Here is a 26,706-nt window from a genome sequence, read left to right as displayed (position 1 = left end):
AAAAATTGTTAGGTGGTAAGAAAAGGACTACTTTACAGTAAGCAAAAAACCTGGAGGATTCCCTAAGGCATATTTACTTAGCACTTAACAAGTGCCAAGCTATAAATAAAGGGTTAAAAAAAGCCTCACCTCTTTCTTCTCTGCATGAAAACTGGACACTTACTTAACTTTCTAGGTCTCTGTTTCAACAGAAACCTGATAAAGACACAATGTGGCAACACCACTTATGAACATTGATAGGTAAACTGCCTCAATGTGGAAGAAAGTACAAATGCAAGATAAATATCTGATGGAAAAGTCCTGAGTTCGGGCTTCTGTGAGTATGATAATGCCTGTATATGGACAAGTCTTTTGCAGAGACTTTGGAAGCTCTGGTGTAATAAATAAACAAATAAAGTTGTAATAAAAGCTTTTAGTCTCTTTAGGGTCAGTGGCTATCCCTGTACATGTGAATCTCATTCTCTTACCCCAGACCTTTCACCTGAGGAACCAAACAGAATAAATGGTTGGCTATGCAGACTGAGGCATACACTGGTGGAAGAACTAATTATACTAGTGCCGGATGCTGTCCTGCTTGTTAATTGTGTTTGCTATTCAAATGTCCTTCTAAGTAAACCTCATGCCATGTATGGCCTAGGATAATCATGACAGTCTCAGTGTTTTGCTACATTTAAGAAGACTCCCTATGGGCGCGCACACAGGCAAAATGTGTAAGTATAGTACTTTATAAATTTTATCACATTTACTCCTCCAAACAACTCTGATAAAAGTATTCATATTAGTACCATTTTAAGATGAGGAAATACAGGGCGCCTGGGTGGCTCAGTAAGTTCAGTGTCTGACTCTTAATTTTAGCTTGGGTTGTGATCTTGGGGTCATGGGATTGAGCCCTGCATCAGGCTCCACTGTCAGCACAGAGTCTGCTTGGGATTCTCTCTCTCGCCTTATGTCCCATACCCAGCTTGTGCATGCACCTGCACTCTCGCGCTCTCTCTCAAATAAATAAATAAAATATTTTTTTTTTAAAAAATGAAGACTTACAAAGGTTAAATAATTTATCCCAAGTCATACAGTAAAGAGTGATATCTTTTACCATGTAAACCACTATAGTACGTGCCCCAGTTTTGTGACAACCATGTTTTTAAAGTCCTTATGTAGAGAAAACTTACCTTAAAATAGTAAGCTTTTAAAAATTGACATGTAACTCACATAGCAGAAAATTCACCCTTTTAAAGTATACAATTCAGTGGTTTTCAGTATATTCTTAAGATTGTACAACTATTACCACTATTTAACTCCAGAATACTATCATCACTCAAAAAAAAAAAAAAAAAAGAAAGAAACCCATACCAATTAGCAGTCACTCTCCATTTCCCCCTACTCCTAGTCCCTAGAAACCACTACTTTTTGTCTCAATGAATTTTTGTCTCAATGAATTTCTTGCATTTCATATCAGTGGAATTATATAATATCTGGCCGTATATGTCCCAAGACTTTCACTTAGTATAATGTGTTCAGGGTTTATCTATCTTATATCATGTATTAATTCATTTCTTTTTGTGGCTGAATAAGATTTTGCTGTGTAGATATACTAAAATAATAATCTTTTATCTTGCAGAAAAATCTTCCTTTGTCTTTAGTTTTAATAGTCCTTACCATAAACAAACCGCTTATTTAAAAAATAATACCATGAAGGGTATCTGGCTGCCTCAGTCAGTAGAGCATGTGGCTCTTGATCTTGGAGTCATGAGCTCAGGCCCCACGTTGAGCACAGAGATTACTTTTTTAAAATTTTATTTTATTTTTTCAGTGTTCCAGGATTCCTTGTTTATGCACCACACCCAGTGCTCCATGCAATACGTACCCCACTTAATACTTAAAAGAATAAAAATAAAAAATATTATGCATCCATCAGAAAGGAGGACACAACTTTTGTATCAACATGGATGGGTCTGGAGGAGATTATGCTGAGTGAAATAAATCAAGCAGAGAGAGTCAATTGTCATATGATGTCACTTGTGGAGCATAAGGAATAACATGGAAGACATTAGGAGAAGGAAAGGAAAAGTGAATTGGGGGAAATTGGAGGGGGAGATGAAGCATGAGAGACTGTGGGCTCTGAGAAAACAAATTGAGGGTTTTGGAGGGGAGGGAGGGTGGGGGGTTGGGTGAGCCTGGTGGTGGGTATTAAGGAGGGCACATACTGCATAGAGCATTGGGTGTGGTGCATAAGCAATGAATCTTGGAACGCTGAAAAAATAAAATTAAAGGAGAAGTTAAATTTTAGAACCAAAAAAATAAAAATAAATAAAAATTAAAAAAGAATACCATGACAACCTGACACTCCCACAGAAAACTGAAACATCCCAGTAATGCTGTGTTTGTGGGTATGGAGAGCTTAGAAAGTGTTCCATGGCTTCAATGAGATATTAAGAACCAAAAACTGGGGCACGGTCTGAAAAATGCAACTATGTTTAATGGGAAAGTGAGATGGATTATTTGTTTTGTTTTGTTTTAATTTTATTTAAATTCAATTAGTTAACATATAATATATTAGTTTCAGAGATGGATTATTTAAAAGAGGAGTCAGATGTAAGATTTCTATAACCAAAGTGTTCACCTAAAATGAGTGTGGCCTCAGAAAAACTGAACAGTGAAGAGAAACTCAAGAATCCAATGGCGATTTACCTGCACTGAAAGGGTCTGATAATGAGTGTTTTGAGAGGAAACTAAGCACAGAAGGTCAAAACTTTTCCTGGGGATGCAAACCATGTGGCTAGGATCGCAGTATATTCATACAAAGTGAATGCCATGGGCACATGTGTGCACAGACCCACACATAGCCACTCAACTGCTTATATCCCTACCCTTTGAAGAATAAGATGTCTTTCTTAGTACTGGGTAACCAAACATCTTAGGGAATTACTTAATTCATTTTCATCTATAAAATACTATTAATTAAATTATTTTTTGCACATGTGACAATGTCAAGGTGGATTTTATGATAGTTCAGATCTTTAAAAAGATTTCTCAAAAATCTCATCAGAACATTTAGGGTGATTCTTTTCCTTTTTTCTTTCTCTTTATATAAGTTTCCAAGATACTATTCATCAAATAATATTAGAGAGCCTATGTGTGCAACGAAGAAATCTCTTGTGATCCATTCTTCCCTACCCTTCAGTACATCCATAACCACATGTTTTCCCAAACGAACTGCTTCAAGTCGGAGTATCTGGATTTTTGTCAAAGAAAAGTAGTCTTCGGGCGTCTGGGTGGCTCAGTGGGTTAAGCCGCTGCCTTCGGCTCAGGTCATGATCTCAGGGTCCTGGGATCGAGTCCCGCATCGGGCTCCCTGCTCAGCAGAGAGCCTGCTTCCCTCTCTCTCTCTCTGCCTGCCTCTCTGCCTACTTGTGATCTCTCTCTGTCAAATAAATAAATAAAATCTTTAAAAAAAAAAAAAAAAAAAAAAAGAAAAGTAGTCTTCACATAGCAAAATACAGACATACCTCATTTTATTGTACTTTGCTTTATTGTGCTTTACAGATACTGCATTTATTTATTTATTTTTATTTTTTATAAATTGAAGGTTCAAGACTTCAGTGAAAGAAGTAACTGCAGATGTGGTGGAAATAGCAAAAGAAGTAGAATTAGAAGTGGGGCCTGAAGATGTGCCTAAATTGCTGCAACCTCATAATAAAACTTGAATGGATGGGGGATCGCTTCTTATGGATGAACAAAGAAAGTGGTTTCTTGAGACAGACTCTACTCCTGGTGAAGACTGTTAAAATGACAACAAAGAATTTAGAATATTAAGTATATTTAGTTGATAAAACAGTGGCAGGGTCTGAGAGGACTGACTCCAATTTTGAAAGAAGTTCTGTGGGTAAAATACTATCAAATACTATCACATGTTACATCACATAATACAGAGAAATCATCTGTGAAAGGAAGAGTCAATGGATTCAGCAAACTTCATTGTTGTCTTATTTTAAGAAACTGCCACAGCCATCCCAGCCTTCAGCAACCACGACCCTGCTCAATAAGCAGCCATCAACGTCAAGGCAAGATCCTCTATCAGCAATAAAACTATGACTCATGAAAACTCAGATAATGGTTAGCATTTTTTAAGCAATGAACTATATTTAAATTAAGGCATGCACATTTTTTTAGACATAGCTATTGTACACTAAATAGTCTATAGTACAGTGTGAACTAACTTTTATTTATACTGGGAAGCTAAAAAATTCATTTGACTCAGTTTATTCCAATATTTGATTTATTGTAGTGGTCTAGAACCAAACCCACAGTATTTTTGAGGTATGCCTGAACCAAAAACATTTATTAAATAAAAGTCATCAGTGCTGTGAAGTGTGTAAACCTGGTGATTCACAGACCTGTACCTAAAAAGATTACCTAGGATTTCCTTTCCAATTTTAAGATAAATTTCTTCTGCAGGAATACAGTTTTCTGGGGTAGACTAAGTTATATACTTAAAAAGAAGCTTAACAATGCTTAAGAAAAGACTTGGTGCACTCCAGTTATTTATAGCAGCTATTTCCATAATACCTGAACTATGGAAAGAGCCCAGGTGTCCACTGACAGATTAATGGATAAAGAAGATGTGGTCCAGAGACACACAATGGAATATTGTGCAGCCATCAAAAATGAAGTTTTGGGATGCCTGGGTGGCTCAGTTGGTTAAGCTGCTGCCTTCAGCTCGGGTCATGATCCCAGCGTTCTAGGATCGAGTCCCACATCAGGTTCCTTGCTCAGCAGGGAGCCTGCTTCTCCCTCTGCCTCTGCCTGCTATTCTGTCTGCCTGTGCTAGCTCTCTCTCTCTCTCTGACAAATAAATAAATAAATAAATAAATAAAATCTTTAAAAAAAATGAAGTTTTGCCATTTGCAATGACGTGGATGGAACTACAGGGTATTACACTAAGTAAAGTAAGTCAATCAGAGAAAGACAATTATCATATGATCTCACTGATATGTGGAATTTGAGAAACAAGGCAGAGGATTATAGGGGAAAGGAGGGATAAATGAAAGAAGCCAAAACCAGAGAGAGAAACAAACCATAAAGACTCTTAATCTCAGGAAACAAATTGAGGGTTGCTGGAGGGGAACTGGGTAGGAGGCATAGTGGGTTGAGCGATGGACATCGGGGAGGATATGTGTTGTGGGGAGCAATTTGTATTGTTTAAGACTGATGAATCACAGACCTGTACCCTTGAAACACATAATACATTATATATTTAAAAAAAAAAAAAAAGACTTGGTGTGGTATAAGCCCAGCTCTTTCCCAATAGTTATAAGCACTGACCACTGATAAACACAGAAATTAATGTACAAGTTTACACTAAGGCTAAGGGATCATATGAAATGGTGACAAACTTGGATATTAGAATTCCAGTGAAGAAATTAAAAGTACGATCCCTGAGCATGACACAGATCATGTATAGATAGATATATCTGCCAGTAATTTAAAGACGGGAATAAAAGTAAAAGTAACTTTAGCCAATACATTAAAGTCCTACAAACCAGTAGGTTCTATGAACAGTAGTTGTGTCCTGGAAACTCATCCTAAGATAATAACTTCAAAGAAAAAAGTTAAATTTTTATTGTAGACTTAGTGGTCATGTCCAAAAACAGAGGTATGATTTTAAAAAGCAGAATAAATTAAAAATTCATTCAGAAATAAAAAATAATAGAGGTGCCTAGGTAGTAGCTCAGTTGGGTAACCATCCAACTCTCAATCTCAGCTCAGGTCTTGATCTCAGGGTTTTGAGTTCCTGGTCCGCACTGGGCTCTAAGCTGGGACTGGAGCCTACTTAAAATAATAATAAAAATTACAACAACAACATAAAGGTTGTACAGAAACATGAACAATTAATTAGGAAATGGAAGAGAATAACAAATACAGGATATCATAAAAAATGATCAATGTATTAATTACAACTATTACAAAAACTAAGAAGATAAAAGAAGTAAAGGAATTAAGTAGCCTACTAAGGTAAAGAGGTTGTATGTATTTTCTATTTAAACTTAAACTTCAAGCATTTTTAAAAATTATATCGGATGTGGAATTAGGAAGTAGTGTATTCAAGTTCCTGCTCTGTTATTTACTACTAAGTCTCCTTAATATTTTTTAGCCTTGGTTTTGTCATTTGTAAAATAGTAATATTTACATACCTAACAAGTACATATGAAAAACAAATGAGACTATAATGGATACAGTAATAGTTTACAAACTCTAAAGTGTTATCTAATGTAAATCCCAACTATTTCAAAGGAATGTGAACTCTAGTATACATGAGAAAAATATGAACTGAAGTGTTATTAATTATGAGATGTTAATTATGAGATGTTAACTGGACTTACTGTGATCTTTTGCATATATACAAATATTGAATCACTGCATTATACACCTTAAATTAATACAATGTTATGTTAATTATACCTCAATTTAAAAAATGACAAATGCCTTAGACTATAGTGGCTCATTTTGTTCTATAAGCAAATGTTAGCACACAGAAAATGATTTAGAAAAAGCCATGATAAAATTCTCATTATAATCTACACAATGGTCAGATGCTTTATAATTATAATATGCCTGGATTTACCCCCAGTATTAGAAAACTGTCAAAATAGAGAAAGTTTTTAAAAGAACATGAATATCAAAATGTTATAGAGGGAAAACTTTAAGTCAAACTTGGTTGTGATAATGACAGAACAAGTTGTTTCAGACTACCTTCCTCTAGGATGTAAAACTTGGACACTGTTTAAAACTACCAGCACTAAGGAACAATGATACACACTGGACTTAAGGGAACTGTGATGTCTGGAAGAAGGGAAGCACAGCTAGGTAAGCTCTATATTTAAGGTGACTTTTCTCCTAAGGTTATTTGTTGAATCAGGTTACAAAGAAACAGGCATTCTTACTAGACTGGCGAATCAGAGGTTGAAGTTTAAGGATGCTGAAAGAGTAGAAACTTGAGAGGCTAAGATCTGGAAAGAAGGGTGCTACAGAGAAAAGCAAGCCCAAAGATCTGTATGCAATTTCCCCAAGTCATCGGTTCAGTGGATTTCTAAATGGCCATGTACGGGTGTTAACGCCAAGAAATCCAGTAAAAAACAGTAGCTAAAAGGCTAATGAGCTGAGCAGTTAGCAGAGGATCAGAGCAGCGATACGATGCTGAGAAGACAAAGGTTGGCACGTCTTGTCAAAGTAGAAGGGTTTTGGTAGGCACCCCACACTTTCTCACAGTTAAAATCCTGGCAATAAGAACAAAGGTGAAATAGACCAGCCCCACGAAAAGCTAAAACCAGACCCTCACAGGATCAAGGTGATCTGACAGTATTCTATCTGCCTGCCAGAAAACTTAACTCTTTGGAAATAAAAAATGTCTTCCAGAGTCTCTATAATTTTTTTTTTAAGATTTTATTTATTTATTTGACAGAGATCACAAGTAGGCAGAGAAGCAGCAGAGAGAGAGGAAGGTAGCAAGCTCCTGGCTGAGCAGAGAGCCCAATGCTGGGCTCGATCCCAGGACCCTGGGATCATGACCTGAGCCGAAGGCAGAGGCTTTAACCCACTGAGCAACCCAGGCACACTTGAGTCTCTACAGTTTTTATCCAAAATGTCCACCATTGTGAGGCATACTAAAACAGCTGACCCCAATAACCCAAAACCAAGAAAAACAGTAAACCATAAAAAAAAAAGGCCTACAGTGATTCAGACAGTGGAATCATGAAACAGAGATTAGGAATAGTATATTCAAGAGGGTAAAAGAAAAACATGTGGAGGTGCACCAGAAACAGAGAATCTTTTTTTCTTAAATATTTATTTATTTATTTTTGAGAGAGAGAGAGAGAGATTGAGAGGGAGAGAGTGTGTGAGAACATGACTGGGGGGGAAGGGGCAAAGAGAGAAACAGACTCCCTGCTGATCAGGGAGCCCAATGTGGGGGCCTGATCCCAGGACCCTGGGATCATGACCTGAGCTGAAAGCAGACATTTAACCAATTGAGCCACCCAGGTGCCCCACAGAATCTATTTTTAAAAACTCAATTAAAAATTCTATAACTGAAAAATACACTAAGATTCCAAAGACATTTTAAAAGCAGATTAAAAACACCAAAATAGAGTATTAATTAACTGAGAGGTATTGGTAGAAAATATTCAGACTCAAGAGCAGAAAGAAATGAGGAAACAACCAAAGTGTTGATCAATGCAAGAATGTATATAAAATGTAGCATGTACACATAATGGAATATTATCTGATCTTAAAAAAGAATGAAATGCTACCACATACAACACAGATGACCCTGTAAGATATTACACTAAATGAAATAAGCCAGTCACAAAGGGAAAAATATTGCATGATGCCACTTACATAAAGTATCAAACTCATGGAAGCAAAGAGTAAGTTGTGGTCAGCAGGGGCTGGAGGAAGAGAAAGAGAGAACTGCTAACCTACCAAAATTTCAGATATACAGAATGAGTAAGTTCAAGATTAGCTGTATAACATTGTGGCTATAGATAACACTACTGTATCACACACTTAAAAACCTGTTAAGAGAGTAGATCTCATGTCAACTGATTTTATCACACTAAAGTTAAGGAAAAAAAGAGGAAATAAAAAATATAAGATTGATTCAAAAGAAGGCAAAAAAATGGCGGAAATTTAGAGAAATAAAAGAGAAAGAATTGATGGTCTATTTATCCTATGGAGTTAATCTGTGGTAAACCTTGGGAGGTACAATTGGAAAAATCAACTGTAGCGGTTACTTATCTCTACTTGCTTTGTCTCTGTTTCCCTTGTTTTCCTTTGGAAACCCACCTCAATTTTCTTTTGGAAAATCATCTTACCAGCATTTTAGTATATATCGTTTGCAATGAGGACTTTAACCCCTGACTTGGGGGAAAGCCTGTGACCCAAGATAGGCCAATCAGCCTCAATTTGGGTAGTTTTATTGTAACTTTTAGGAAAAATGGAAAATGTACGATTGCCTGCTGTAAGACTCATAAATCTTGCATTTTGGGGGCCACCATGTTAAGAGTTGCTAAAGAATGAAGCATTTGCTAAAGAATGAAGCAGACCTAATGGATGAGAAGAAAGACTGAATTCTAATACCATCATTTGAGCACCTGGATCCACCCCTGGCATTTTCAGTTATACAAGCTAATACATTATTTTCTTGGCTTAAAGCTAGTTGGAAGTAGGGCTGTCATCTGTAATCTCAGATTTCTAATGGGTATGACCAATATGTACTTAACGTCTAGATGGAACACAGCACCATTTTTCTCAGATATAATATAAAACAAATTAACTCACAGATAAGAAAACTTGTCAAACCCCACCAAACATCATTTGCCCCAGAATGCTAGTTAAATTCAGGGCAGACACTATTCTACCAATGTAAGAGAAAAGCGTAAGGGTAAACTTTTTCAAAATATTTTTTTTTTAAAAGATTTTTATCTATTGGGACGCCTGGGTGGCTCAGTTGGTTAAGCAGCTGCCTTCGGCTCGGGTCATGATCCCAGGGTCCTGGGATCGAGTCCCACATCGGGCTCCTTGCTCAGCAGGGAGCCTGCTTCTCCCTCTGCCTCTGCCTGCCTCTTTGTCTGCCTGTGCTCGCTCTCTCTCCCTCTGTCTCTGGCAAATAAATAAATAAAATCTTTAAAAAAAAAAAGATTTTTATTTATTTATTTGACAGATCACAAGTAGGAAGAGAGGCAGGTGGGGGTGGGGGAGGGGAAGCAGGCTCCCTGCTGAGCAGAGAGCCCGATGTGGGGATGGATCACAGAACACTGAGATCATGACCTGAGCCAAAGGCAGAGGCTTAACCCACTGAGTCACCCAGGTGCCCCCAAAATATTCTTATATTAAGAAAAGTAGAACTTTCCAGTAATTCAGTTAAATTTGGTGACTGCACTAGCTATATGACACAGAGTATTTCCTCCCAGTTAGTAATTATGCTAGCATTAATTCTCTGCCTCTACCTTCTACCCTCTCTCTGCATACAGGGATAGATATCTACATACCTAGACATATAGCATATTTTCTTCCAACTCAAAAGCACTGTTTGGTCAGTGGTCATGTAGTTTATGTACCATGTTTGTTTAGAAAGAGGTAATTTTGAGCAAAGGTAAAACAAAGGCATTCTTATGCAAATGTTAAGACCAAGTGATATTACACAAACGCTTGAAAGAGATGAAAATTTTATATATATACAATATACATTTAACATACTGATTTTATGCTGCTAAAGTCATCTTTGACAAATAAGCAAAATTAGTTTTTTTACAATTCTGAAAATCCAAATAACAATTAGAATTTTAAAACTGGATGGCTTCTAAAATACTATTTCCATAAATGGTTACTTTAATATTTTCTAAAGTATTTAATGGTCCCATAAAAAAATTAATTACTTATTAGGCATCATGATAATCTGTTTTTGTAACTCCATTTCCACAAGAGGACACAATTCAATCAACTATTTTTAATAGCAAGCTTTTCATAAAAATCACATTTAATAAATAGTGACTTTTTTCTTTGAATTTTTAACTTCTGTATAAACAAAGAAATATATCTATTTGAAAACTTTACTTCTTTGTAACCTATATAATTAAACTTTAGAGCACAACACTTTTGGTAATAAGTTTTCTGTATTTGGTCAAAATGTGTCAACTTCTTTTAAATTAGCATACAAAATGGCTCAAGTGAAAACTAAGACAAAGTAGGATTAATAACATTGTAACTACTTTAACATACACCAAACAATACCAATATTGTGAAACTAAGTAAATCTATTTACTTAGGGTGAAAAGTGGTATTTGAAAGAAGCATTCACTGAGCTTTCAGAATGTTGATCCAAATTACATTCACTTTTGTCAGTTAATAAAATACAGTAGTTAGAAAGAATATGATGAAATCAACAAAATCCTAGTAACATGTTGAAATAAAAAATATTTGTGACCATATAGAAAAGCTCAAGGTGTTAAAGTGCAATTTAATATAATCTTGCAGATCACAAATGGAGCACTGAGATATTAATAATGCATATAAGAAAAGAATAGAAACAATACCCTTTTTAGTTGCTGTTCTTTTAAGCTTCTCACTGTCCTTGCAGGCTCAGAAATGAAGTTTTTATAGTTTTCACATATATTGATCCGAGACTGGGCTACCTGCATTGTTCCCTCAAGAAAAGACTTCCAAACAGGATACATGCTCCTAAATTCAAAGAGGGACAGAAAAGTATTAGGCAGGGAAAAAGAAAAAAAAGTTGGCTAACCTTATGCTCACTGGCTAGCACTGTGAAACAGAATGGATGTTTTCTTTATATCTGAAAGTGTATTTATACTGCTTTATAGGCAGGAATATTTTTAACATATACAGGTAGAAATGCTACATATACTTTATTCCTCAAGGGCTCTGCAATGGGCTATCTTGATTCATCAGCTATTCTTGATACTGCATTGAAGTGAAACAAGGATTACAATCCCAGACAAAGCTGACACTATTAAAATTAGTGAATAATTCAGACTGTCCAGACAGTTCACTGTCTCAGGGTCATCACCCTGAATATCAAGTTTCATTATTTCATTTAGATATTTTCCTGGGGTGCATGGGTGGCACAGTCAGTTAAGTGTCCAACTCTTGGTTTTGGTTCAGATCGTGATCTCAGAGTCATGGGATCAAGCCTTGAGTTAGGCTCTGCACTCAGCACAGAGTCTGCTTGAGAGTCTCTCTCCCTCTCCCTTTGCCCAGCCCCTGCCCCGCACTCTCTCAAAAATAAATAAATAAAATCTTAACAAATTTTTCTAAAAGACGCTTTTGTAATTTTAGAGATGGGTAACTGAGGCTCAGAGAGATGTCGAGAATCACTGTAGATCAAAGAAGAGTGTGGTCGTACTGAGATATAGATGAAGGCTAGGTACCTTTAAAGTACATTCTCTTTCAACCACAACATATTACTTTCTTCCATAAACTGACGGGGTGGAAAAAAGTCATTAACAATGTCTTACGTGCTTGAGAAGCCTATGGTATCATTGCTCTACATCTGTTTCTGTGTTTTAATAATGCTTAGCCAGCATCACATTGTGGCTTGGAATCATTCCAAGCAAATCCCATCACCTTTGCTTGATAAATGTGCTGAGCAATCTCTTTATAAAGTCAAAGAATTATGCATCCTTTGCTTTTTGTAGCCAATATCTTTTCAAAGCTTCTCTTCTACTTTGCTAAATACCATAGTCTGTTCTATATGCACCTAGACTAGTTAAACATATTTCGTAACTTATCATAAGAATGGATGGTATTTTGTTTTAAAAAATGAAATACTGGTAGATTATAACATTCATCTCCTGAGATTTTCTTCTTGTGCCACGTGGATTTTCTACTATAGACTGCTATAGAAGATATCTTGTGTTACATAAGTGCTACTGGCAGTGGGTCAATGGATGAAATGGATGACAGTGTAAAAATAAGAAAAAGAAAAATTGCCTGAGTCCCCATCCTATTTAGAACTAAGAAAAACCCTTGTAACTATATTTTTCAACCAAGAAAATGATTAGTTTATGTAATGAACTGGTTCTTGTAATACACCAAATGAATCAGTTTAGATGGAAATATTCATTTATTTAAGCAGACGTATATCACATTCCTTTTGGAAAAAAGATTCAGTGTGTTGTGCCAGCATAAAAGCAAAATCAATCTGAGATGACGGATGTTAACTAAACCTACTGTGGTAACCATTTCACAATATATGTAAATCAAATTATCACACTGTACACCTTAAACTTATAGAGTAATGTATATCCTTTTTTTTTTTTCAATAAAACTGGGGGGGGGGGAAGAACAGCAAAATAAATGTTTTCAATGGCCTTACTGCATGACAACTGATGGAACCTAGGATGTAAACTCACCACAGGCCCTCCTAAGCAGTACAAATAACGGATTTTCTAAGAAAACGCAAAAAGTTCAGTCCTATGCTTTGTAACTATTAATTTATGCTTAAAATATATTTTAAAATCATAATGAAAATGAGAAAGAACCAGTTTGAATTGTGATAGGAAGGAAGGAGGGTAAGAAGGACAGAAAGAAGGAAAGATCCCTTCATCTAGGCTCTCCCCTTAGGTAGCACCCTCTTCCCATTACTCCTTTGCCTAGTTGACGGCTGTTCATCCTTCAAAACTCAGGTTAATTATAACTTCCTTAGAGAAGTCTTTCATGATCACCATGAACCCAACCCACAGGCTCAATAAAGTCCTTCTCTGTTATTCATTCACACGGCTCTGGCATTTTTCAATTATACATATTTTTTATGTAATTATTAGTTAATGTCTGCCCTTTTCATCATAGTGAAAATTCCCTGAAAGTATGGGTACATGTCTTTCTCACTACCATATATCTAGGGCCTAAACACACGACCTAACATTTAGAAAGGTTATAGTAAGTATGTGTTGCATGAAAAAATGAATGCAAATAAAAGTATAAGGATCAGGGGCGCCTGGGTGGCTCAGTGGATTAAGCCTCTGCCTTCGGCTCAGGTCATGATCTCAGGGTCCTGGGACTGAGCCCCACATTGGGCTCTCTGCTCGGCAGGGAGCCTGCTTCCTCCTCTCTATCTCTGCCTGACTCTCTGCATACTTGTGGTCTCTGTCAAATAAATAAATAAAATCTTAAAAAAAAAAAAAAGGTATGAGGATCATGCAGTAAAAAGAAAAATCCTTTCCTTACAGAGTTTAAAAAGAAAACTTCAGGGATTAGCAGATCTATAGCAAGCAAACATATCCCCAGTAATGACATACCTTAAAAGGAACAGAATTCAGTTAACAGTTAATCAGAAGACCTGGGCTCAAGTTCTAGTTCAACCAATATAATCATATGTAGGATACTTCGCTATACTTTCATTTCCTCTACTGGGAAATGAAGAAAATAACAAAAATACCAGCACCACATACCTCACAGGGCTATTTTGACAATAAATGCAAATGATGTGAAAACCTTTTGCACAGATTCTTTTAAATGCATAAATAGTAACAAAAGCAGAATTATAATAGAAATATAAGTGCTTCTTAACATAATAGTGATAGCTGCAATGGTAATGTTTTTCATTCTAAGTAAAGAAAAATAATAATGGGTATAGAGTGATTTATAAATCTTTTTAAACTTCATTAGGCTTCATATATGATTTTGAAGCACAAGGTAATAAGCATATATGGTATTTTGCTATTCTGCTCAGGTCAGGCAAAATGAGGTTCAAAATTATGAAATATGAAAAATTTTAAGAATCTATCATATGCTAGACACTATGCCATGTGTCTTTGCATTTATATTATTTAATCCTCATGTCAACTTTGTAAAATAGGCATTATCCTCATTTTTCAGAGGAGAAAAGTAAGACTTGGAGAGGTTGTAGAATTTTCCTAAGGCTATTCACCAGGAAATAGCTTATGGTCATAACCTAGACTTTGCCATTACCAGTAACCACTCCTCTCCTGTAATCCCAAATTAACCATCTAATCCCTGACCAACACTTTGTTTTCACTCATTCCCTTTAGGATTCTACTCCAACAATATTCAAGCTTTATCAGAACCCACATCCATTCAATTCTACTCCCCCTGCCCACTGTCTCTTACCCCCCTTATAATTTCCCTTCTGAGCTCCTTATCAGCCTAAGTTTCATGATCCACCATTACAGTGACTCCCTACGTATATATCCTTATGACCCTGGCCCTTCTCTTTTCATCATTCTAATGTACAAATTTCAACCTTGGTTAAATCAAAAATTCTGCTTATACCAAACTCTGTGCAGCAGAACACTACTGAAGAAAACTATAATCATGAGGCCTTGGTCTCAATTTAAATTGATGTCTAATAAAATTCTAGTAACCGCTTAGTGCTACCCAGCAATTCTACTATATTCCCCTAAATCCTCTTACTCTCTCAGTCTTCTACACAATCACTTCCTACCTTTTCCTCTCATCTCAAATCTCTAACATGACTATACTTTCAGCTGATAATGAAGCTACCAGAAGACAATGCCCATATGGTCCCACCAGAGCTACCAATCTTCCTACTTCTGCGCCCATGCACTCTGTCATCTCTCCTTTTACTTGGCTAAGCTACCTGTGCTCTGAAGGCAGCCCTTCACATTTAGGCTACATTCTATAACTCACCCAAGAATAGCAATCCAGGAATTGTGCTCTCTCCAACAACATCTACTTTCCCGCTCCACTGGATGGATCTCTAAATATGTTATATGTCTCCATTCTAAAAAAATAAAAAAACCAAAAACCCTCCATCAACCCTCCATCTCTCTCCAGCTACCATTCCAATGCCTGCTCCCTTTCACAGCAAAACTCCTTGAAAACACTATCTGAAATTACTATTTTAATTTCTCTGCTCCTGGCCCCTCTCTCTCTCTTATTTTTTTATTTTAGAGAGAGAGAATGTGTGTGTGTGCACAGGGGCAGGAGTAGGGGTGGAAGTAGAATGGTGGGTTGGCCAGATTGGGGGGGTGGAAAGAGAGAGAGAAAGAATCTTAAACAGGCTCCATGCCCAATACCAAGCCCATTAGGGGCTTGATCTCATAACCCTGAGATCAGGGCCTGAGCTGAAATCAAGAGTCAGAATTTAACCAAATGAGCCACCTAGGAGCCCCACTCCTGGTTTCTCTGGATTTAATTTAAATAAGGCCATAGCCTCTAGGTCATAAAATATCTCCTTATGCCTAACCCAATAGTCAGTTGAAGCTTTGGTCCTATTATTCAATTTATCAGCAGAACTGACCTAGATTATCCTTGAAATGCTTTCTCTCCTCAGCTTCTAAGACGTCACTCTTTCTTGGTCTACTCCGATCTCACTAGTCACTCTTTAGTCTCGTTTGCTGATTCCTCTTTGTCTCACTGTACTGTAAATGCTAGAGTGTCCCTGAAGTTAGTCCCCAGGCCCCTCTTCTCTAACAACACTCGTGCTTTAGATACGTTCATTAAGGTTCATGGCTTTAAATAATGTCAATATACTAACTGGTCCTGAATTTTTATTTCCATCCCAAACATCTTTACTAACCTCCACTTGCCTATTGAACATATCAAACTTGGACATTTAGTAGGCATTTTAAAACTATAATGCCCAGGGCGCCTGGGTGGCTCAGTGGGTTAAGCCGCTGCCTTCGGCTTGGGTCATGATCTCAGGGTCCTGGGATCGAGTCCCGCGTCGGGCTCTCTGCTCGGCAGGGAGCCTGCTTCCTTCTCTCTCTCTCTGCCTGCCTCTCAGTGTACTTGTAATTTCTCTCTGTCAAATAAACAAATAAAATCTTTAAAAAAAAAACCACAAAAAACTATAATGCCCAAAACCAATTTTCCAATCTCCCTAAAATTTGTTGTCAATTTATTCCATCTCGTTGATAGCTATTCAAACCTTCTAGATGCGTAAGCCAGAAGCCCTGGAGTCATCCTTAATTTTTCCTTTTTCTCTCACATCCCACATTTGATCCACTCAAAAATCCTGTTCAGTAGACTTTAAAAATATAATGGAATCTGGGTACTGTCTGCAGAAGTCGGGGGATTGGTAACTGTGATGGGACCATATGGGCATTGTCTTCTGGTTTGGGAAACAGTATCTTGTGCTTGGATTATGGAAACAGCCTCCTAAACAACCTCTCTGCTTTTGCTCCTGTTTCCCTAAAGTCTATGCTCTACACAGTACAGCCAATACAGGGGTGCCAGGGTGGCTCAGTGGGTTAAAGCCTCTGCCTTCAGCTCAGGTCATGATCCCAGGGTCCTGGGATCGAGCCCTGCATCGAGCTCTCTGCTCAGTGGGGAGACTGCTTCCCCCTCTCTCTCTGCCTGCCTCTCTGCCTACTTGTGATCTCTGTCTGTCAAAGAAATAAATAAAATCTTAAAAAAAAAATACAACCAATGCAATGCCACCACTTCCCATGACACTGTGTTCTCCTTACTATGCTCACTTTCCTTATCACCGATACATAATGTTTAATTATTCGTATGTTTATTGTCTTGTCTCCTCTCACTAGAATGTAGGCCCCATACAGCAGAAGCCTTATTTTATTTACTCTTGCATCTTCGGCACCTAGAAAAGGGTCTGGCATAGCAGGCATTCAATACATAGTTAGTGGTGGAAAGAGAGGTGGGAATGACACGGCCTAGATGTGAACCAGGACTCCCAAACTTCTGCTCTGCTGCTGACTTAAGATTGTTCTTGGTCCCAGCAATAATGCTAACAAAAAAGAATGGTCTCTTCACTCTAATAAAGGTACCAAGCTTTGTGTATCTTAAGTCCTTTGTGTATGTCTAACATGATTTTTGCCTCAACCTCAATATCTCCTGTGCTATTATTTTCTTATCTTTTTTTATGAAGATGACTTACCTTTTGTTGTTGTTGTTGTTGTTTTAAGATTTTATTTATTTATTTGACAAAGAGATCACAAGTAGGCAGAGAGGCAGGCATGGGGCGGGGGGGGGGGGGGGTTAAGCAGGCTCCCTGCTGAGCAGGTGGCCCGATGTAGGGCTTGATCCCGGGACCCTGAGATCATGACCAGAGCCGAAGGCAGAGGCTTAACCCACTGAGCCACCCAAGCACCCTAAGATGACTTACCTTTTAAATTAAAATGGTACTTTATAATTTCATACGCTAACTGAAAAACAAAGGACATTTGCCATAATAATTAAGTTGCAACTAGTAAAATTAAAAAAATGTTCATCCATATACCACCTAAAATCATTCTGGTATGACTCCCATATCGATGTCACAGTGGAAAACAGAGAACACTTTACTAGGAAGAATCGTAATTAAGAAACGAACCAAACAAATCACTTTGACTGTGGTGGTAGTCACACAAATCTACAAATGTGATAAAACCCCACAGAATTTAATATGCACACACCCAAATGAGTGCACACACCCAAATGAGTGAATTCTGAATTAGATTGGTGGATTCTATCAATGTAAGTTTCCTGGTTGCGATACTGTATTATAATTACATAAGATATCACCACTGGGAGAACTAGGTGAAGAGTGTAAGAGGGCTCTCGGTATTAGTTTTTATAATTGCATATGAATCTACAACTATTTCAAAATAAAAAGTTAAAAAAAAATTTAACAAAACCATACATCTTCCCAAGGCTTGAAAATGTAAAACTATACATCAGGAAGATTCTAGAAAATGTGGTATATAAGCTCAAAATTTAAGATTAATTTAAGCAGTAACTGATAACAAGGAGAAAATATAGTGTCTAATAAGTAAGTGTTCATGTAGTCCTGTTCTTGCTAATAAGAACGGAGAATATCCTAAGTGTAGGTAACAGGATGGCAGGGAGGATGACTGATCTCAGTCTAGTTGAGGTATGGTAAGAACTGCAATACAACCACAGCTTGAGGTGTCCAAAGGTTAGGGAACTGAGGATAAGAAAAGGAGAAATGGCCACAGATGAGGAGAGAAAGGTAATTTGGGGCCAGCTTTCTTTATGGCTTTGAATACTATTTAAAAATATTTTTGGGAAGGTACTTGGGTGGCTCAGTCAGTTAAGTGTCCAACTCTTGATTTCAGCTCAGGTCATGATCTCAGGGTCATGAGACTGAGAGCAAGCACAGCGTGGAGCCTGCTTAAGATTCTCTCTCTCCCTTTCCCTCTACCCTCCCCACCCCGACTCATGCTCTCTAACAAAATTTAATAAGTAAACAAACAAAGAAGCAAACTTAAATTTCATCCATTGAAAAGAAGAAACACAGGTGATTTTCAAGCAGGAGAGTGACAATAGGCCCATTTTCCAACTTAATTATTATGGCCAATGTCCTTTGTTTTTCAGTTAGTTGGTGGCATTGTAGTTAATGAAATTATGAAAGGGAGAGATAATAGGCGGAGAAGCTGCTGTTTAACATTCCTAAGACAGGATGAGATCTAGAAAAAAGGCAAACTTGGAGGCAGTTGACTTTTTGGTACCCAAGCTGAAGAGTTAATAAAAACATACAATCATTACTAGTTTATAGGCAATATTTAAAGACAGGAATAAGACAGATAAGATTACTTTGAACAGTTACTAGAGAGCTGAGGGAACTTTGAAAAACACTTATATAAGAAAGGACTTGCTACAGTCTAAATGTCTGTATTCTCCCAAAATTCATCATCTGTGAAAACCTTCACAGATAATATGGTATCAGGAGGTGAGGCTTTAGGGAGGTGATTAGGTCATACAGCAGATTAGTGCCCTTTTAAAAAGAGACCCCATAGAGCTCCCAAACCCCTTTCACCATTTAAGAACATGCTAGAAACTGGGAATCCTGTAACTCAGAAGAGAGACTTCCCCAGAACCCATGCTGGCATCCTGGTCTTGGACTTCCAGCTTCCAGAACAATGAGAAATAAATTTGTTACTTATAAGCCATCCAGTCTGTGGTATTCTGTTGTAACAGCTTGAACAGACTAAGACAGCTGAAAACCTGCCCTAAAACACTTAAAAAAAAAAAAAAAGAAAAAGTTCAAGAGAAAGTAAGGTCACAGTTGTCTAGTTTTAAGGCAAATGGGGTTGATTTAATGTCATTAAACAGCTCATGTTTCATCAGACTGACAAGTATTTTAAAAGATTAATCACATGCTCTTTTGGTAAAAAATAAAAATTCTAATCCAGTAAAAGAAATGTAAAATACATTGATAGAGAGTTTGTGAAGTATAATTTACAATGTCAACCTTTTAAATGCATAAACCCTTGAACCCAGTATTTCCCACTTTAAGAATTTATCAAAAAAAAAAAAAAAAAAGAATTTTACCCCATAGATACACTTTCATAGTGCACAAAGATATAAATACATGCAGTATAAATACATGCAGTATAAATACATGAGTTATCTACTGCAGCATTATTTGTAATAGTAATAAACTGAATAACTACCAATCAAAAAATGTTTACAGTCTAAACATACTATAACACTAGCACAAACATTTAAAAGAACCAGGGATCTGAACGTACTGACATGAAAGGATGTCTAAACAGACTTCCTAAGTGTGTGTGTATGGGAGGAGTTGGTGGGGGGAATATAGAAACCTATGTATACAAAAATTCCATTCTGTTAAGAAGAACAAAACTGTTTATGTTCACATATGTGTCACACAGGAGAGATGGAAGAAAAGACCATATGCTTTTACCAGCACTTACCCTAAGGGAACAGCAGTGTGAATGAGAGGCCTGGGAAAGAGGATGAGGCTGTCCTTAATACTCTTTATATTCTGTGGCACATGTATTAGTTTGATAAGAATTTTTAAAATACAAATACAAATATAAATACAAAAAAAGTTAAAAGAGAAGTTTAAAATGACTAGAACTAAAATAAACTCCTAATAAACAAAAAAATTGGCAATTGCCATTCTTACCCTTGATCCTGATTGTTCTATTACCTTTTTCCACAAGGCCACCATCATCCTCTCAGCTACCTAAATTTAAAAACCTAGGGGTCTGGGACACCTAGGTGGCTCAGTTGGTTAAGCGGCTCCCTTCAGCTCGGGTCGTGATCCCAGTGTCCTGGGATCGAGTCCCGCATCGAGCTCCTTGCTCAGTGGGGAGCCTGCTTCTCTCTCTGCCTCTGCCTGCCGCTCTGCCTGCTTGAGTTCTCTCTCCCACAAATGGATAAATAAATAAAATCTTTAAAAACAACAACAACAACAAACAAACAAACAAAAAAACCCTAGGGGTCGCTGGGGGTGGGGAACTCAATCATCAAAAAAAAAGAAATCTTACCATTTGCGATGACATGGAAGGAACTAGAGGGTATTATGCTAAGCAAAATATGTCAATCAGAGAAAGCCAATTATATGATTTCACTTATGTGTGGAATTTAAGAAATAAAACAGGATCACAGGAGAAGGGCAGGAAAAATAAGGTAAGACAAAATAACCAGGGAGACAAATCATAGGAGACTCTTAACTACAGGAAACAAACTGAAGGTTGCTGAGGGGAGGTTGGGGGGGACAGGGTAACGGTTGATAGGCATTAAGGAGGGCACATGATGTAATGAGCACTGCGTGTTACATGAAGCTGATGAATCCCTGAACTCTACTTCCAAAACTAATAATATACTGTACATTAATTAACTGAATTTAAATAAAATTAAATTAAAATTAAAAATGACAACAACAACAAAAACCAAACCTCAGGTCATTCTATAGTCCTTTCTCTCCCTCCCTCTACTTCATTCTTCATTCAGTAAATATTTACCAAGCGCATTTCATGTTCCAAGAACTATTTTACATACTGAGAAAACTACATTCTAGTCTGATAGTTATAGAAAACTGTTTATACTTTGTCTCAGAACAAATTTGACACAAAAAACAAAATTGTGCCAAATTAACTCTAAGTCCTCTAACTTCCATTTCCTAAATACGACTGAAATCTGCCCTACAACCTAATATCTACAGCTAATTTTCATTGTTCGAATAAGAGATGATGAGAAATTAAATTCCTACAATTTTATCCTTTCCAAATGCTTCACTTCTCTCTCTCTTTTTTAAAGATTTTATTTATTTGACAGACAGAGATCACAAGTAGGCACAGAGGCAGGTGGTGGGGGGCTGGGAGAAGCAGGTTCCCCACTGAGCAGAGAGCCCAATGTGGGGCTAGGCTCAATCCCAGGACCTTGAGATCACGACCTGAGCCAAAGGCAGAGGCTTAACCCACTGAACCACCCAGGCGCCCCTCTTCACATTTCTGTAATCTACCTTCATACTATGAAAAGTGAAGCTAAACTTGTTTTCCTCTTGTGGAAATTTTTCAGTGCTTCCATTATCTTTTGAATAAGAAAAGAAACTCTGATATGCGAAGTCCTTCCCGATGCCTATGTATCCTCTAGGTCCACCTCTCCTGTCACCCTCCAACCCCTATACATCATACCAGCCAGGCAAACTCCTAGGTTATCTTACATCCATATTTTCTCAGGCATCCATGACTTTAAGGCGCTACTTCTCCCAGAATTCCTTTAGCCCAACCCTAGCAAACTCCTATACATTCTTTAAGACTCAGAAGCCTTTAAGCCTTTCCTCTACAGTCCTAATGCACCGCTCCACTCCTAACCGAATACCACAACTATTTATAGTAGCTATCTCCTATAAGTTCCATAAAGACAGGCACACACCTCACAGGCTCTCTGCTCCTAAAATGTACTTAACAGCTAGCATGTAGTAGATATTTTACATCCATCTCATGAATAAAGAATGAATCAATGACTGTTAAACAGCAGTGTGACCTTCAGTAATAAGGTGTATAACTCAAGACTTAGTTTCCTAATGTATAAAAGGACGATGACTATAAATATATGTACCTCACAGGGTTGTTTTGATAATCACAAGATAACTTGAAATTCCTAACATGATGTCTGGTATTTAGTAAATATTTACTAAAAGTTGGCTTAACATACTTTTAGAAATAAGGCTGTATAAGCTATTGAGGGAGCAGAGCCTTTCTATCCTTACTTCTTTGGTAACCTTAATCCTGAATTTCAAACAAACTTAGAATATAGCCTAACTAAAAACTAGAGTCCTTCTTTATTCTCAAGCTAGCAATCTTCTTCCTTGGTCTGGCTTTCTTTGTGCTAGCAATATTGAACTATTTAACATTCTTTCTCTCATTCAGGGTTTTTGCTCTACTTGTCTCTTTTGGTTACAATTTTAACTCTTCCCTCTTTCCCTTTTATCTTAATTTCCAAGATACTGCAAAGTCCACAAGAAAATCTCTAGTTTTGTTTAGTTTCCTGTTTTGCTCTATTAGTCTATATTGCAATTATACAAATCTATTCCTTAAAGCTCATCATGCTGCCTTCCACGTGTTCAGTCAGTCCTGATAACTGTGAGGAACTATTGTAGTTTCTTCTTCATCTTTCAGTTATATAACTTTGTTAAGAATTTACCTGATGATGTCAGTCTTCGCTGACAATCCAGCAACATGATTTCATATTCAGATTCCAAGCCATACACTTGAATACTGAATTCTTAATTATCCTGGTTTCTCTCTGCTTTTGTATCATGGGCATTAATATTAACTGCAAGCTCTGAAATCTTGTCTTTGAGTTCTGGTTCTCTTAATACTAAGGACAGTCTTGAGGATAAAAGCTAATAAACACTTTCAAATTAACTTAAAAAAAAAAAAGACATCAAATCCTAAACAAAATTATAAATATTTTAGATATACCTGAGGTCATTGAGGACACAATTTATATTCCATCGTCATCTACCTTCTTTAAAATTTGTATGTAGAATATTGACTAGCCAATTTCTGGATACCCTGTTCTGTGTGTATGTTTATGTGTGTAAAAATTAGAATCTCTTTTCCCTAGGCTCAGAAAATTCCAACTCTCCAAATTTAGAATTTCAGAACTAAAAAACAGGACAGAATGCTAAAATTTTGTTTTTCATTATTGTTGCATTAATGTGTTTAGTCTGTAGGTCACTGAAGAAACAATTTGCGTTCCGTTGTCAACTACCTTCTTTAAATTCCATATGTGGTTATTAATCAATTAAACAAAACACAACTTGGCTTAATACATAAGAAAACTATTTTATACATATTATTTACATATGTTATAGAACATTAACATTTTCTGATAATTTTGAAATTCTGTCTAAAAACATAGCAAAGAAAAGCAATTGTTTAAAACACTGAAGTCTATATTATCTGTAAGTGACATGGCTCTGCATGAAACCATTTTTGGAGAAAATGAGCAAGATCTATTTAATAGGTTACCTGTAATCATTCCGATCATCAGCTTTTATTCCAGGCCAATCTCTCTTCAGATACTGACTAGCCAACTTCTGGATACCCTGTTAAAATACATATATATACATATTTTATAAAATAAGTACTTTGCCATAAAAGAAGCTCTTTTCCTTTAAATACATTACCTGGCAAATCTCATCTTTTCAAATGTAAATTTAGTTCAGAAGGACCAATGATAAATGGTAGAACATTGAAACCTGGCTCAATATTGTCATAGTCCTCTCTTGTCTCCATTTTTGGAAAGGGTGAGTATAAGGCTGAAAAACCTGAAACTTAGTTTATATGCTTTTCACTTCACAAAACTACCTGACCGCCATAAAAACAAACTACTTCTGGAATATCACAGGGAACACATCTGTCCACCTCCTCAGAGCTCTGATTACACAGCTTAACATCTCAATTTCCCATAATTCTTCTGCTGTGGCGTGTACCACATTTCTAAATCAAAACTCTCATGTATCATGAAAGGTAACAATGCTTTCAGTTTGGGGCAGATACACGTTTACATGTAAAATTAATGAACATACCTTGGTGCTAGCTATTCCATATTAGTCATTTTAATTCAAGACAGATTTTAAGGATTTTTTTTTCTTTTTAAATAATACCATGGCACAAATCACTTCAAATAAAGAAATCAGTTTTACAAAGAAATTCTACAAAGAAACATATACTTGTTATCCATACAAAATGAATGTGCAAAAAACAGTATTTATCTACAATAAGTACACTAGATATCAGGATTTGGACAGAAAAGACTCTTGTATTGGCAAATGAGGTTAAACTTCTCACTCTGAACATAGAATGTACTACTTTTAGATGGAAACATATGCGGTACCCTAATACCCTAACAGAGTCCAATGTACTGGATTAGAAATCATATACTTTAGAACCCTCATCTCTACATGCAACTTCAAACTGAATAAATAAAATGCTGAAATGAAGAACAGTCACATTAACAGACTGCCTACTTTAAGCAGAGACTGCCCAAGTAAAATCAATGCTGCACTCTACACACGGCACCCTTCTACTAAGGTCTACTGCCAACAACTGGCATTAAATCCATTGTTGAATCAAAACCACTTTTTTTGTTTTTTGGTTTTTTTATTTAATTTTTTCAGTGTTCCAAGATTCGTTGTTTATGCCCCACACCCAGTGCTCCATGCAGTACGTGCCCTCCTTAATACCCACCACCAGGCTCACCCATCTCCCCCACTGCCCTCCCCTCCAAAATCCTCAGTTTGTTTCTCAGAATCCACAGTTTCTCATGGTTCATCTCCCCCTCCAATTTCCGCCAATTCACTTTTCCTTTCCTTCTCCTAATGTCCTCAATGTTATTCCTTAAGCTCCACAAGTAAGTGAAACCATATGATAACTGATTTTCTCTGCTTGACTTACTTCATTCAGCATAATCTCCTCCAGACCCATCCATGTTGATACAAAAGTTGGGTATTCATCCTTAATGATGGAGAATTAAAACCATTGTTGAATGCTTCTATTTATCATTATTTCAATGAACCCAAAGGGTAGCAGGAACTATAGAGAAGCTCCTTTGGATCTCTAGTTCCTCCCGAACTTGACAATAGTTTGGTTTCACTACTGCAAGGCACTGTGTATTCTGAGGACTCACATACAACTGCATATGCACAATAGTTCCATTTACACACCTTGTACTTTGGGAAGCCCTATCACTAAGATTTCCCTGAAAATGTACAGCACTTTATCATCTTTGTACATTCTTCATACTGCTGTTTGCGTGAAATATCTTCACATCATGCCCATTCCTACCTGCTGAACTCTCACCACCCTGCCTTTAAGCTGATTTTTAAATTTCTTAACACAAAATATTCAAAATCATATATAGGAAAATGTGAAAAAAATTATTTCCTAAAAAATTTCATCAAAATAGAATAGTTTATTCTTGTTTCTGCATTTATTAGCAGGAATCATTTTTTAAAGAGCTACTTTTCCTGAATTATTTGGTTATCCTGAGGTACAGTTCTTAAAAGAAAGGCAAGATAAATATTTGGTTGTCCAGTTTTGCCCAAAGGTGAACAATAGACTTTTACAGTAACATTATGAACTCATATCTTTTAAATAATGGGTGTGTTTCAATTTATTGCAGTCACTATTCTTTCGATTCTGTGGTAAGGCGTCCCTCCCAGTTGGCTACCACATAATGATCCCAACAGACCTTGATAGTTTCTCTGTTTTCTTCTACAGTTTCTATTCCAAATATGCAATAAGCCAAGTTTTCTAATGAATTCTGATTCCTTTCAGAGAGAAACAAGATTTAGTGATCACAACTAGGCACCACCTTATCCTTCTGGTCTTTATGTCTTTCTGAAAGAGGCTTTTTCTAATCATTGTATACAAAGTAGCTCACCTCCACCCAGTTACTCTTTCATACTACCCCAACTTATTCACAATCCTTATTATGTTGTTACTGTCTGGTTTAAATATATTTCGTGCGTTTACGGATTATAAACTTCATCAAGTAGGCATCTTATCCTTTTTTTTTCTTTTAAATCACAATGTCTCCAGGCTATAGCAAAGAAGCTAGCATTTTGTTCATTTTGTTGATCCTAATAATGTTCAGTGACTGCACAAATAAATGCCACATACATTATTCTATTTCAAATGTATAATACCCACTCCTTTTGTGTTTTTGCCATTCTGAGTTAGAAATCTCTAAATCAAAATTTCTCTGGTTCCTCATGCCTCAGGAGAGAAAAAAAAAGTACTACATGTCTAAGATTATGACCATGTGGTTTTAATATAATAAATGGGTTCCTTTGTAAAATTACAGTCAAATTTGAGCATTTCCACTATTGGAAGAAAACATATGAGTGGATACTCCAAAGCGATGAAAACCAAAAGTACCAGAAATTTGTTTCATACCTTCAAGGCACTGCATATTAATTAT

General features: G+C 36.7%; 1 protein-coding gene across 8 annotated transcripts in view; it reads right to left on the bottom strand.

Annotated features, from left to right (window-relative positions):
- FCHSD2 (FCH and double SH3 domains 2) overlaps positions 1–26,706 on the bottom strand; it is a 273,812-nt gene that overhangs the window by 128,936 nt on the left and 118,170 nt on the right. For 7 of the 8 annotated variants that reach the window (XM_032360435.1, XM_032360440.1, XM_032360441.1 and 4 more), the window contains exons 4-5: positions 23,751–23,827; positions 11,091–11,235 (exon numbers count right to left, since the gene is read on the bottom strand). In XM_032360435.1, coding sequence (XP_032216326.1) covers positions 11,091–11,235; positions 23,751–23,827 — 222 coding nt within the window. Of the gene's footprint in view, positions 1–11,090; positions 11,236–23,750; positions 23,832–26,706 lie in introns of those variants that run through there. The other variant, XM_032360439.1, reaches the window with a different exon arrangement.

The sequence above is a fragment of the Mustela erminea genome, chromosome 9 (genome assembly GCF_009829155.1).
Source record: "Mustela erminea isolate mMusErm1 chromosome 9, mMusErm1.Pri, whole genome shotgun sequence".
Classification (NCBI taxonomy): Eukaryota; Metazoa; Chordata; class Mammalia; order Carnivora; family Mustelidae; genus Mustela; species Mustela erminea.
Note: the sequence above shows the minus strand (reverse complement) of the source record. Positions and strands in the feature narration are given on the sequence as shown.